Raw genomic sequence first — 13,982 nt, 5'->3', positions numbered from 1 at the left:
TAAACCTTACTTTGGTTAGGGTTTGGGTGGTCTAATAAATTTGCTAAGCTCTGTATTTGTGGGATGTGGCCTCAAATCATCTATAAATAACCAAAAGCATGAAAGTATGTCAAATATATCTTTAAAAAGGTTTTCTTTCAAAAACAGACTTACCTATCAGAGCACATGCATAAAAATTCACATTTCAGTCACAAGATTTAGTCTGTCAAAGGAAGTTTAAGGGAGTTAAATTGAATGAATAAAGGGTTAAATCTAATATTTTGACAATATGCTTCTCTTTAAGGACTACAAAGATGCCTTGTTAACACTTTTGAATCCTTAGCTTCCCAGGTCTGACAGATGTAATTTAAATACTTGCCAGATGGCACTCACTTTTGTTCAATCTTGACTCTTCTATAAAGGAATACTGAACAGTTATGTTAGAGCTGTCGTTCAGCTTGTCAGCCATTAGGGGGCTCTCCATGAATGACTAGTGAGGTCACCCTCCCCCAGCTCTTCTTCTCCCTCCGTTCATTGGGCTCCTCCATGCTAACCAGTCAGTAGTGATATATTGACAGCAGGGCACTGAGCATAATGCACCGAAGGTTAATCGATCCTTGCAGCTCGGGATCCCTCTTTAAATTGAATGGCAAAAGAAGAAAACCCTGGCTGTAATTGAAAGTGTGCTCCTCAATAAAGGGGAAGATGTACTGTATTTATATGTGAGTGTGTTTAAGTTTATGTGTTTTAGTCAGAGAGTGGGGCACGTGTCTTTCCAACAATCACATGAACGGCTAAAAATATCGACCACATCAAGTGAAATATGTCAGACTGAACCACGTCATCATGGTGTCCTGGGTGAAACAAATCACTCTGATGTTGGGTTTTAAATATTCAAGCGGCCATGCCAGACCTAAGGCAATTTCACAAATGGCCACACTCTGACTCTGAATCTTTAAAGATGGACTACGACACAGGCAGAACACGTCTTCACCACAGACCGACACACATCTGGCATGCCAACTGGGGAAGCCCCTGTTTGATGGGAGCTGGCAAAGCATCTGGAAACTCATAATAAAACTCCTTACTGCTGAGAGAGCTTATCATATTTATCAAGTGTGATATATCTCATTTTGACATTAAAAATTACTTTTCATATCACTGTGATTAAATTTATAAACTGTTTAAAGAGCTTTTTGGAGAGCAGCACATTTGTCAAGTTGTCCTGATGGTAAAACATCACTTTTGCAAACATTGCACAAGAAATAAAAGCTTGTCTGGTTAGAAGACAACTTCTAACTAAAGTTAAGCTAAAATGCTGATTTAGTCTACATTGTTACGAAAATGAATCTTGCTTTTTATCAAGAAAAACTGTCACTATTTACCAGCGATTTAAAGAAAACAGTAGCTATCCACAATCAGACTCAAAATCTGAATATCCATTTATCCTTTGCAGGGAATTTAGCTGTTCTGCTCTTACAGGATATAGCATGAGAAAATGTGGATAAAAGACACAGCAACAGGGAAATAAATGCAAATGAAATAAAAGCAGTAAGTACAAATGCATCAATTATTGCAAATTTGATATGTTAAAAAGGACGCTAGCGCATGCTGTTAGCACAGGGCAACAGGGAATGAGTTTGTCATTGTCCCTCCGCATTCAGTCAGATCTCACTAAAAGAAGCTAACAAATAATTGATCAACTTGTATTATAATTAAGATATGATCATAAATCTACAGCTGCATGTTCTTTATTTGCCTACATAAGATTATGATATGCAGTGTCTGATAACATTATTAATATAAAGTTCAATTAATAAAACTAAATTAGTGAGTGCATTTGAAGCCCTTAAAAGGACATTCATCCATTATCCATCTATACCACTAATCCCATCAGGGTCACAGGGAGGCTGAAGCCAAGCCATTTGACTCTAGGTTAAGTCTCACCTAAAAAAAACAACCTGGTTATAGATTCATGTTTTCCTAGTTATTACACATAAAGAGAGGATCATATTTTACTCTATAACCCACTCAGGGTTTCAAAAGTAGCTACTCAGTACTCAGTACTTTGAGTGAATTTTAAATGACTTACTTTTTACTTTTTCTTGAGTAGATTTATAAATTTGTCCTTTTCTTCTACCTTAGGTGAATTTTATCTAATGTAACTTTACTTTTACTTGAGTATAATAGATATGTACTTTTTCCACCTCTGTAAATAAAATCCAAAGAGAACTGAAAAACAGAAGGCCATTTCTGACCTCTCTCTGAGAGGTGACAGCACCAACCCCAGCACCACCCAAACACCTTCTAAGACAACATCTCTACATTTTCTTGTGATAATGGGTACATTTCAGAGGTTTTCTCCAGGTCTTAACTATTTTTTGACTCTAAATCCTGTGATAAGTTCAATGGGCCAGTCCTTTTAGTCCATAGCGTGTCTATCATACCATGTATTTGCATCATTTCCCTCCTAAACCCAAAATAAATCTGAGAATTTTCCTTAGTATTTAATTGGAACCAACCCCTCCGGGGGTAGCTGATAATAGATTAAAAATACATAAAATGGCTGCAACCTGAAAAAGAAAGCATTTTTTCATAACATCATGATTCTTTACTGCTATAAATTCACAGACTGTATAAAACAAACACAGTCTTAGTGATACCCTCCATTGGCTTCTGAAGCAGAGTTTTGAGGTTCAATAAAGGCTAATACCACATACTAACAGTTATGGCCTAAATTACAGTCAACTTTTAGCCTTCTCATCACAACTGTTTTTTTTTTGTTTGTTTGTTTTTTTTTTTTTACTAAACCCAGTTCTGCCTTAAAAGTAGTGAACAATTCAGAGAAAAACCATGTTCTGAATCATGGCTGTAAATATGCTGTAAAATTGGATATTTGACTTTCAGTCTTTTGCAGCCAGCCTCAAGTGGACACTTGAGGAAGTGAACTTCTTTTGCACTTCTACATTGTTTTCATTGTTCAACACTGAATGCTGCTTAGATCAATTCAGATCTTTGCTTTATTTGTATTAGACACTTATTACAATATCAAAAAAAGAAATACTATCTATTGCACTGCTCTGGTCCTTACTTGCATATGCCGTCTTCAGGGTCCTCCAAACCAAACCTCTCATCAAAGGTGAGCTGGATCCTCATGTTATTGTTTGCCACGAGTCTCCAGACCGACTCAGTGTTTCTGGGATAAGCGTTGGGGAAGTTTGGACTCTGGATCATTCCCTCTCCAGACACTGTTATGATCTTCTCCTGATGGGAATCTTGCACTCCTAAAACCAAAAAAGAACATTTTATGAGTTGTGTTTGCATGTAAACATTTGATTGGTTCCATTTAAACCATCCAGTGTGGGAACTGATGTGCTATATCACCATGAAAAAGTTATGAATTGAGACACAAACATGTCCAGCACTTTCTATGATGCCAAATTAAATACTGAGCAGACATCCAATTAAACAAGTCATACTATTTTTTTTCCTGCTGGAATATTCATTTTGGTTTGGTGTGAAGACATACACAAATACGTACAACTTAAAAGTTAACTGGCTGAAATCTCAATGTACATTTTTCCAAGCCTTTTTGATAACGATGGTCTTAATGCAGTTTTTTTTTAATATTGTTGCTCTTTAAATAAACCTACCTTGCCTTAATTGAATAACACCTTAATGATTTCTTAACCTTTACACAGTCATGTTTGGATGAACTCCTTGATATCTTACATAAGGCATTTTACAGATTCAAACCTGTTACAGAAAAATATATAGGAAAACCAGGAAACACCTGCAAACCATCATTCAGTTGGGGCATTTCTCTAACAATCAAATCTATTACACATGGCAAAATAGTGCAACACTCTGTCCCTGAAACATATATATTATTTTAAACAAATGTAGTTCTTTTCACATAAGCAGAAATATAAAAGATAATTTGAAGATACATGTCATCATTGCTATTAAAAATCTATTTTTTGACGACTGTCTATTAAAAAGTACTAAGGACGTAACCACAGTCTTAGACCTCATGATTATCCAAGAAGAGTCTATAGCTTAATCACACTCATGTCTGTGCACTGATAAATGCAAAGAATTGCAGAGTGGATAAGGGACGTGTAAAGGGAAAACAATGACTTAAATGTGTTTAACCATCAAACATGAACATGTATATTGGTTTGTGCGTAATGGCTACTTGTAAATGTGTGTTGTCATCACAACTAAATTAATCTTCAACATGTGCTCACTGCAGTCTACTTCAAATGGATCACAGTCTGATGGGTTTCTCACAGCTCCTCTCATAAAGCCATTAAGGCCCACTGGGACCAGTTGCTGTGGGATTTAATCACAGAGGAGAAGCTTGTCACAGAGTCCCCCGAGTCTCCATAAGCCACCCCAACAACTCTTGGATAATTCCACCTGAGCCTCAGAACCACTGCAATGACAACACCCTAAAGCCATGGTAAGAAAAGACTGTTGATTCAATTCAACAGTCAAAAAAAAAGTACATCACCAGTAAGAATGCTACATGAGAGCACAGGCTAGGACTGTTCAAATGTTTAAATGTCAGGGTCCAACATCTGCCAAGTATTTACAGTGCATTCAGAAAGTATTCAGACACCCAATTTATTTGATTTTGTTATGTTTGCAGCCTGATGCTGCTATCATTTAAACTATTGTTTTTCTCTCATAATCTACCCACAGTACCTCATCGTGACAACGTAGAATTTCATTTTTTGCAAATTCATTAAGAAGAAGAAACTGAAGCATAACATTGACATAATTACCTAGACCCTTTGCACCAACATTTGAAATTTAGCTCAGGTTCTGCCCATTTCTCTTGATCATTGCTAAGATGTCACTACACTTTGATTGGAGTCAACCTGTGGTAAATTAAACTGGTTGGACATGATTTGGAAAGGAACACATCTCTCTACTGAAGGCTTCACATCTGACAATCAATATCAGAGCAAAAACCAAGACATGAGGTCAGAGGAACTGGCTGCAGAGCTAAGAGACAGGACTGTTGCAAGGCACAGATCTGGAGAAGGCTACAAAAATGTTCTACTGCTCTGAAGGCTCCAAAGAGCAGTGTACTCCACAGCTCTCAAATGAAAGAAGTCTGGCACCAGGACTCTTCCAAGAACTGGTGGCTGGCCAAACTGGGCAATCATGGGAGAAAGGCTTTAGTAACAGAGGTGAAGAACCCGATGGTCACTGTGATTGAGTTAACCATGAAGGATGGCAGCATCATGCTATGGGGGTGTTTTTCAGCAGCAGGGACAGGGAGACTGGTCAAGGTTGAGGGTCAGCTGGATGGAGCAAAAGACAGAGATATCCTCAATTAAAACATGTTCCACAGCACTCAGAACCTCTGACTGGGCTGAAGGTTCACCTTTCAACATGGCAATGACCCATAGCACACAGCCAAGACAACACCGGAGTGGCTTAGGGACAACTTTGTGAATGTCCTACTGGCTCAGACAGAGTCCTGACTTGAACCCAATCGAACATTTCTGAAGAGATCTGAAAATGGCTGTCCACCAACAGTCCCCTTTGAACTTGAGAGAACTGCAAAGATGAATGGCAGAAAAATCCCCCAGTCCAGGTTGAAAAAGCTTTGTGCATATTTAGAAATAATTTAAACAATTATAGCATCAAAGTGCAACATAAAATAGGAAAATAACAATATTAAAGAGGTCTGAATAATTTCTGAATGCACTGTATGGCTGCACATCAGTGCTTCATTGAGCGTGCCAACATACATGTACCATACAATAATGCATACACAGGCACAGGGTTAAATATAAGGGATATCAGTAGTATTGTAGTAACCAGGCTGCTGCTCGCTATGTTAGGCCAGTGGCAGTGGCAAAGATGTAGAGAATACACAGAGTTATGGCCTGCTTCAGCAGCTACTGTGTTTATAGACCCAGTCAAGCTACCAAAACTATCCAGGTAACTCTGGTAGCTCTTGGTAGACACCTGCTGTTTTACTTGCAACTTCCAGTGGCTACAAAATGTGCCACTGCGAGCCACTGCTTACATAATGAGCCTGCCCTTGTTGCATTTAGGTGGAGTTAGCCTAGCTACTTTCTTAGCTTACCTCCAATCCTACCAGTGCTTTAAGTGAATGAACAGCTGAAACCAATGAAGTTGTCCATGAATGAGTTCTCTCAAGATGATTAATTACTGAAGTTGGATAGTGAGGAATATGTCATCTGTCCTGAAAGAAATCCTCTTTTTTGTAATGAGGGAATAAAAACAAGTTGTAAGGAAGTTCAGAGGCAAAAAGACAGTGGCAGAGGTGTTAAATTCCACATGTAGCACTTACCAGCAGTCCCATAAAGCTTGTTCAGTGGTGAATTTCTGTCATATCTCTAGAACATTTCTCCCATCCCTTGACCATTTTGAACTTGTGTAAGCAGAATTTATATTTATACATCCTTCAGTGTTAATACACCAATCCAATGTGTCTGGTGTCAGAGGAAGCGGGGGTTTAATGTGCTCATTAGAGGGAGTGTGCTGCTGGAAGTCTGTCGGTGCATTAAACGGATGAGTAAATATTTCCTCTGTGCAACTTTGTGTGGACATATTTATATTTCAAACACATTTTGAGCCTGATTAGTCTTTATTTTGCCATAAATTTGATTTAAGGATGTGATTCATGTCCAGCACTGTGATTCATTCTGAGGCTGTTTGCTTGTAATAGAAACATAAACAAAGACAGGTTAAGTTTGTGCCATGTGCCCACCCTGCAAACTGTCAAAAACTTTCACAGCAATGCATAATTTCTCACATTGGCTCCAAAGATAACTAATTTTTCTGAAGGAGTGGTCATGTTGTCTATTTTTAACACTGTCTGGTTATTCTAGGTCAGTAAAAAGTCAAAGAGAAGTGACAGTTTGACTCAGTTTTAATACACATCAAACTTTCCATAAACACATACAGAAAGAGGTTAGTGGATTGCAGATTGACCTGTTGGACCAGTTTGCTTTTAAATTTTACACATAATTTGTCAAAAGGAAGATGAAAATATTCGTGGTGGTTAAAGATTTTAGGGTGCAATGCTACTGTAGCTAACTTATTCAATGAACAATAGAGGCATGGTTTGTGTATTAAGATGGATGGCTTAACAGCCGCTTGAGAGTAAAGCCAAAATATTCAGAACTCCCCCTACTGACTGGCTGTGGTATAGGTCATGCTCTGCTAACTCTGTGTTAACAAATGAGTCACACTACTAACTTGTAGGCCTCTGTCACACACTGTTCCAAACTGAGGGATCATTGACAATTTTCTTATGCATGCTTTGGTTATCCAAAGAGACGTGGAATTAATTCTGATTCAGCTCCCTTCTACACATGCTATAGCTCTTGTTCATTTCAACAGAGCAATAAGTCAGCAGACATCATGGCAGTATTTTTGGCTTCACTTTAGTACAATGGGAGAAGCCAACATTAGTGTACAGCCACTGGATTTATAACACTCCCAAACGGTGGCGCTGCCAGCCACAATCCTGTATGCACAAACTGTACATTTGTTTGCCAGTTTATAATGAACTATAATGAAAATAAAACTGTGACAACAGCTGATGGTCGTTTTATTCAGTACAATTTCTCTCCTCTTACTGTTCTCGAGTTGCGGTCTGCGTCCTCTCACAAACGTTATGACGCAAATACATTTGAAGCAAGGCGTATGATTGGTGCAGTGTAACTTGTAGTGTTAACAGGTCAAAGGTTATTTTTAATAAACATTTTTGGTGCCTAACGATCAAGATAGCAATGTGAGATTGAGTTGGAGTATGATGACAGACAAATGTCTGAGTGGACTGGTACTGATGAACATTCATAAGGATATTAACATAGATACAGAGGCTGTTCTTCAAGAGTTTGATGCAACAGGGAGACGCCAGATTAACTTCTTTAGGTAGGAAATCTGTTTTTCCATCTTCTGGCTTTTCATTACTTATATTGAAGGATTAGCTTGTTATAACGCTCCCCTTGAGTAACGTTATAACAAGCCCAGTACATTGCTTTAACCATTGAACAGCTGTCTGTTGTTTTAAGGGGCAGTTTTCTGGCTGCATGTGGTTAATCTGAGATACGGTGTGATACTTGCAGTGTCAGTCACTCTGTGCGCCTGTTTGTAGACCTGTGCACTCTTCTAAGTACGGATGTGAGCCTAGAGGTGTTAGGAATGGTTATTGTGTGTAAGTTGAATTGTCATCCTGGCAGCACCACTGCTCCCAAACTTCAGCAGACATGAAAACACAGAACATATGAGTGTATGTTATAGTAACACTAAATTTAGCATTGCAGTGTGGGAGCAAAAATTAAGCATCAAAACATTTTTTTGTGCTAAAATGAACCTGATTATCCGAAGAGCTTAGTCTTTAGTTGAAACATTTTATTGTTCAAATGGTCAGTATGTTTATTTCTAATGCAAAAAAAACCAAACAAAAAAAACAACATTTTTTAAAGGGGATTAACCAGTAATATAGCCCGAAAATGCCTCCATAACCCTAATATGAAAATGGATAAGGCTGCACGAGCCCTATTTGTGTATTATGTTTAGTTTTTTAAAGGACATAATGGGTAAATTGGCAATCCCAGTAGCAACCCTGCAAAATTAAACAGTTAAAACTACTTGCCTTGTCAGAGGCAATATGGGATTTGAAAATCAACTCAGAAATGTTTAACCTTGAGATATCAACACTCCAGTTTTTGCTGGGTTCAACAGCTGCTTTGGGATATAATGAGAAATCCCTCTCATGTGCTTCTGTGTGGTCAACAGAGGTGAAAACATTTCAAGAGTGTTGTACTCAAGTAAAAGTACAGTTACTCTGAATAAAGCATAATTAAGTAGGTGTAAAGGTACTGGTTAAAAATGTACTCAAAGAAGTACAAGTGACCAAAAACACTACTCAGTTAATGTAACTTGCCCTTTCTACCCCTGGTAATATGAGCTGTAAGACCAAAAAGGGCCAGAAAAAGTGAATGTCATACAATTTTATTAAACCCCTTAACTCCTCTATTTGTTAGTCTCTCATAATCTGCTCTTTTTTATCTTCCCTCATAATAATAATGGAGTAGAGGGAGGTAGAGCACCAGGCGTGGATGTGTTAGCCCACGTGAGGGCACCTCACCCTGAGCTTTGGATTTGATTGTTGGAGATCTGGTGTAGAACATGGGAATGAATAATATTCACTCAAATGCGCACAAACTTTATGCATCTCTTGCATAAGTCCATAAGTCAGTGTCCTCTGTGCCCCCAAGCTCAGACAAAAGGCAAAGAAAAAAAATGAACCCATTTGTAACTTCTGCACTGATCAACACAGGAATGTAACATCTTGTCAACCTATTGATTAGTAACCTGACACACCAGATGGATTTGTTTCACACATTCATCTGGGAAAGCTTCAATAGGAAACGTTTGAGAAAAGGCAGAGGCTTTGAAAAAAAACTCAGAGTGTGATTGGGTGAACGTTCTGTCTGTCACATCTCTAGGGGCCAATCACAGCAACAAAACATGTGATGTAGCCGCTATCAAGCTGCGCGTGCGCAGCTAGTGAAGAATAACGGGAAACATGGTGACTATAGACATGTAAGTGCTGGGCTTTTGTCGTTTCTGAAAAGAAAACAACTCACTGCTGTTCTTTGTTCTTCTTTTAACAAAGAAATGTTGTCAAGTTCTGATAAAACTGGCACTTTAGCAGCATCCACGCTAATCTCTTCCTCCACAACTACACCAGCTCTTGCTGTTGCTTGTTAACATCACGACTCTGCTGCGCCTGAAAGTACTGCCCCTTGTCGCTGATCGGTCCTGTCACTTTCTAACCGGGCCCAAACGGTTCAGATGGGAGCTTTGTAAGATGGATTCGCTAGTGAAAAACAAGGAAACGGGCATATCCATCTGCTTTGCAAGGTTAATTGATTAGCATAGATAGGAAGAGTGGAACTAAAAAGTGCAAATGAATATTTTTCATTTATGTGTGTTTCAGTAAAAACAGCCACCCCTGCATAAGTGAATGCCCCATTAAAATGTTTGGTTCTGCCCCCAAAAAACAAAAAGAGAGGCAATCCTTTAAAGTCTTTAAATTCCACACTTCAGCACACTTCAGCATTGAGAATATTCCTATTGATAACGAAAAAGCTGCTTTTTAGAGTATAATATAGGCTTCCACAGCTACTGAAGCTACTGCAGCTAATAAAACCTAAAAAACTGCCTGAAAATTCCAGTAGCTACCAGACAGTAATGGATTTGACATTTAATGTTTAATTTGACTATTTTACTGTTTCTTTAATTTACCTTATTTTGCAGACCAAAAAATACAAGCTGCTGCAGCTTCTAGCTAACCTTGCAGCTCTTGGTAGCTAGCATGTGTGCTGCATCAAGCTACCATAACTACCATGGTAGCTTGTCTATGTCTTGTTAGCTACCAACTGTGGGTAGACTACTGTGTATTGAAGACACACTTTTAATACCTGTTTAATTTCCTTGAAAATAGGTCTGTCTTTAATAATGAATCAACCAAGATACCAGAGTAAAATGCTGAGTCATGACAGCAAACACAACCATCACCATCACTCACTGTGCATATATCCTGAAATGACTGAAAATAAAGCCTCATTTGTTGTGTATTGTAAGATTTGCTGCCCAAACTGGGCTTGATTACATAGCAACACAGACAAGAGTGGGTCTGCCACTTTCTAACAGCGTTTCTGCCTTGTTAGACCATAATCTTAAGAAAATTATTTTATAGTGTTCAGTGGACATTATGGAACATCGGTTTAGTGAAAAGACTCCTTGGTTGAAGACAACAAGTGAACAGCTGAGATGGGCAACACAACTTGCAGGCTGTGCGTCTGTACTTCACAACTATCTGTGTTACCACAGGCTGAGATCTTACCAACTGTACAGACAGCTAGGAACACAAAGTCAAACTCCATAAAGAGAAGGTACTAAAAGAGCTACACAGCTGCAAAGGACCTGCAGGTTGCGGACTTTGATGAACACAGAATTCATCACACAAGAGAGCTGTTTAAACTTGTTTTTCCTCCCCCCAAATGGACTGTGGCTTAAATACATGGTTAACTTGAACTTCTAGAATATAAAATCAACCCTTCAAAAAGTGTCATAGCATCAGCAAGTTTGCTTTAGCCTTCTGTTTTCTTCAGAGTTTTTAATAAAGGCGTGCAATCATTGACTGATCCAATAACAAACAGCATTCTTACAAGATGTAACTTGATATCATCTGGACTTTCTCTCTTGGCATCCCTGCTGCCGCTGTCCATCAAACGGAGTAAGTGGATAAACCAACAATGACACTGCTTTAAGAAAACAATTATTCCAGATTGCAGATACAGCTTTGATGTTTTCATTTGGGTTTGGTGGGGAGCCAGGTGGGAACAGATTGAATGACGGAGTGCCAGATGCAAAGAAAAACAAGGCCTGGGCATGACTTCTCAATGAAGAGGCTCTTTCATAACTGTGTGAAGAGTTTGGCCTCGAGTACAAACTGTCTTACAATATAAGGGCTGCCTTCTTCTTGCAAGTTAGGCTTTTTGCAAAATAATACACGGCACTGCTTCAGGCATTGAATAGAAATTTAATGAAGCTGGATTTAATAAAGCTCCTTTAAGCTATTTTGTTGGCTTTTTGGCTGCATGTCCCCAATACAAGCATCAAAACAAGCAGTTTTTGTGGTCAATAATTCTTTGTAATACAGGACAAAATGGCTACTTCTCAGCTTTGATGCAAGTAGCTACAACCCAGCAGGTTTGATTGACTGTTTTTATATCCATCTGCTGGCTCAGGAGGAAACAAGCTGATAGCTTTCATGCTATTAAAGCTCTGCCCTCCATCACAATGACATGTTTTTAATTACATCCCTATGACTGTGGGCTCCAACATACAGGCCCATAAAAGTGCATAATGAATGATGTGAAAAAATGTGATTCTTTTATGTATGAGTCCAGATGGAACCGTACATGTGGCATTTATAAAAGTGGCCAAAGAAATTGACCTGCAAAACTGGAAGTGGAGGTTTCCTTTTTTTGACTGTCCCTGGGAAAGTCTGTACAACAATGACTGGAATGCTTCTTTATTAGAATTATAATTAAAGGGAGACTGTGAAAGGAAAACCCAAGTTTGTTTATGCAGAGAAAGGGGAAACAGAGAAGGAAAAAAGGCCTTGACATGAGGGCATTAGTTCCTGATGAAAAGGTATTCCAAAGATCTGCACGGATGAAATCATACTAAATCCAAAAAGTCTGCAAATATCCCTCTTAATCCTCAGACACTCATCACAAGTAATTGCAGAAGGTGGGGGGAACATTGCGTTTGCATTCCTGCTTGCTTCAGGTCTTTGTGCATGGAGATCAAGAATGAAGTATCTGAGTGATTCTTTGCTGTGGAGCTTTTGTTCGCTTGCATCAAGGCAGAAACTCCTTAACAGTGAGGGGATGTCTGCAGAAAACTAATATTTGATTAGAGTGAGGTCACAAACCAACCTCTTCTCTGTATCTTTTTTTATATAAACAACACTGTCTTTTCATGCTTCTACCTTTTTAACCTTCCCATTGATGTCCTTTAAAATGTACCCTCAGAGTACAGTAAAACACAAAGACACGGCACCATGCTGGGCCAGATTCTGGGTGTAACTTTGACTTGAAAATGACCTCACTCCCGGGGTTAACCAATGTCATCTAATGATCAGAGAAGCAGGTCCCCCAGAGTGAATTACCTCAAACATGACTTTTCCTTGACCTACTTTTTTCCCTGTGTGAGGAAAGTAGAGCTGACTATTAAGGGAGGAAGTGACTCTGAATAAATAAGAGCCTATACACTGCAGCCATTGTGCTTTGTTCACACGTTAGTAGTGGGTGAAGCATTCATGCTGTTAAACATTTACTTTTTCCCTGCTAGAGCAGAGCTGGTGCACACAAGCAGGGAGATATGGAGGTGTGCATGATCCTATATTAGTGCACATGAACACTGAACAATTATTAACGAGCAACTACATCCCCAGACTGCTATTTTTTGCTGTATTAAGTAGTGTTGGGGAAAAATATCAGCATTTCAGATTAAAGTACTTAAATTCTACATTTTGTGTTAGAAATACGCAAAGCAACTGCCCTCTACAGGTTGAGACTGGCTGCAGTTGAATGTTTCTATTGGTCCATCTGGTGGTAGGTGACAAGTGTTAACAAACTTCTGTACAGCTAAACAGTGACCACCTAGCAGTGTTGTAGTTGAGTCACCAAAGAAAAATATGAGTCGAGTCTGAGTTGAGTCCTAGACGAGTCCCCATTTTCTAAAACCTAGAGCCAAATTCAAGTAATTGTTAATTATTTTTAAGCCATTCCAGCTTTCCAGGTGGGCATTATTGATGTGTTTTACTAATGTATGAATTTCTTCAACTTTTTATTTTAGAGGAGCTGTTTACAGCAGTTGTGCACAAACAAAACCAAACATCTATGACCCAATGGTGGAGTAGACTTGGGAGACAGGGTTAATTTTGGCAGCTGTTTTCTGTTTTAGTTTTTTAGACAAAAATACTTTTAGTCACAATTTAGTCCTGATCACACTTAATAGTTTTAGTCTAGTTTTAGTCTAAAAAACCTAAATAAAAAACATTCCAGTCCAGGATGAGGATCATTGATTTTTATTGATATTGATACTCTTATAAATACTCCTTAATGATCACACTCTTCATCGATAATATTAGTTATATTAACAGGATTATTTGTGTATTTAGGGTGGGAAAATGAGACAAGTTTTTACCTGAACTCGTACTTTACATCTATCTTATACTAAGTATTCCTCCTTTAAAATGACTGGATTTGTGCAGATTTCTCACTAAAAACTAAAATTCCAATTTTCTCTGTGTGACCTTTGATCATAAAAAAAATAAAAAGGTCATTAAAAGGTCTTAATTTCATCCTCCCTTCGATATTCTGGAGTCTGAGCTGTCATTAAACACATCATAATTTTGATGT

General features: G+C 38.5%; 1 protein-coding gene across 1 annotated transcript in view; it reads right to left on the bottom strand.

Moving 5' to 3' along the window:
• The window catches only part of pdgfc (platelet derived growth factor c), a 123,106-nt gene that overhangs the window by 34,921 nt on the left and 74,203 nt on the right, over positions 1-13,982 (bottom strand). The window contains exon 4 of the mRNA XM_041797239.1: positions 3,071-3,263. Within this exon, the coding sequence (XP_041653173.1) occupies positions 3,071-3,263 (193 nt within the window). The remainder of the gene's footprint in view (positions 1-3,070; positions 3,264-13,982) is intronic.

Source organism: Cheilinus undulatus, linkage group 10, assembly GCF_018320785.1.
Source record: "Cheilinus undulatus linkage group 10, ASM1832078v1, whole genome shotgun sequence".
Taxonomy (NCBI): Eukaryota; Metazoa; Chordata; class Actinopteri; order Labriformes; family Labridae; genus Cheilinus; species Cheilinus undulatus.
Note: the sequence above shows the minus strand (reverse complement) of the source record. Positions and strands in the feature narration are given on the sequence as shown.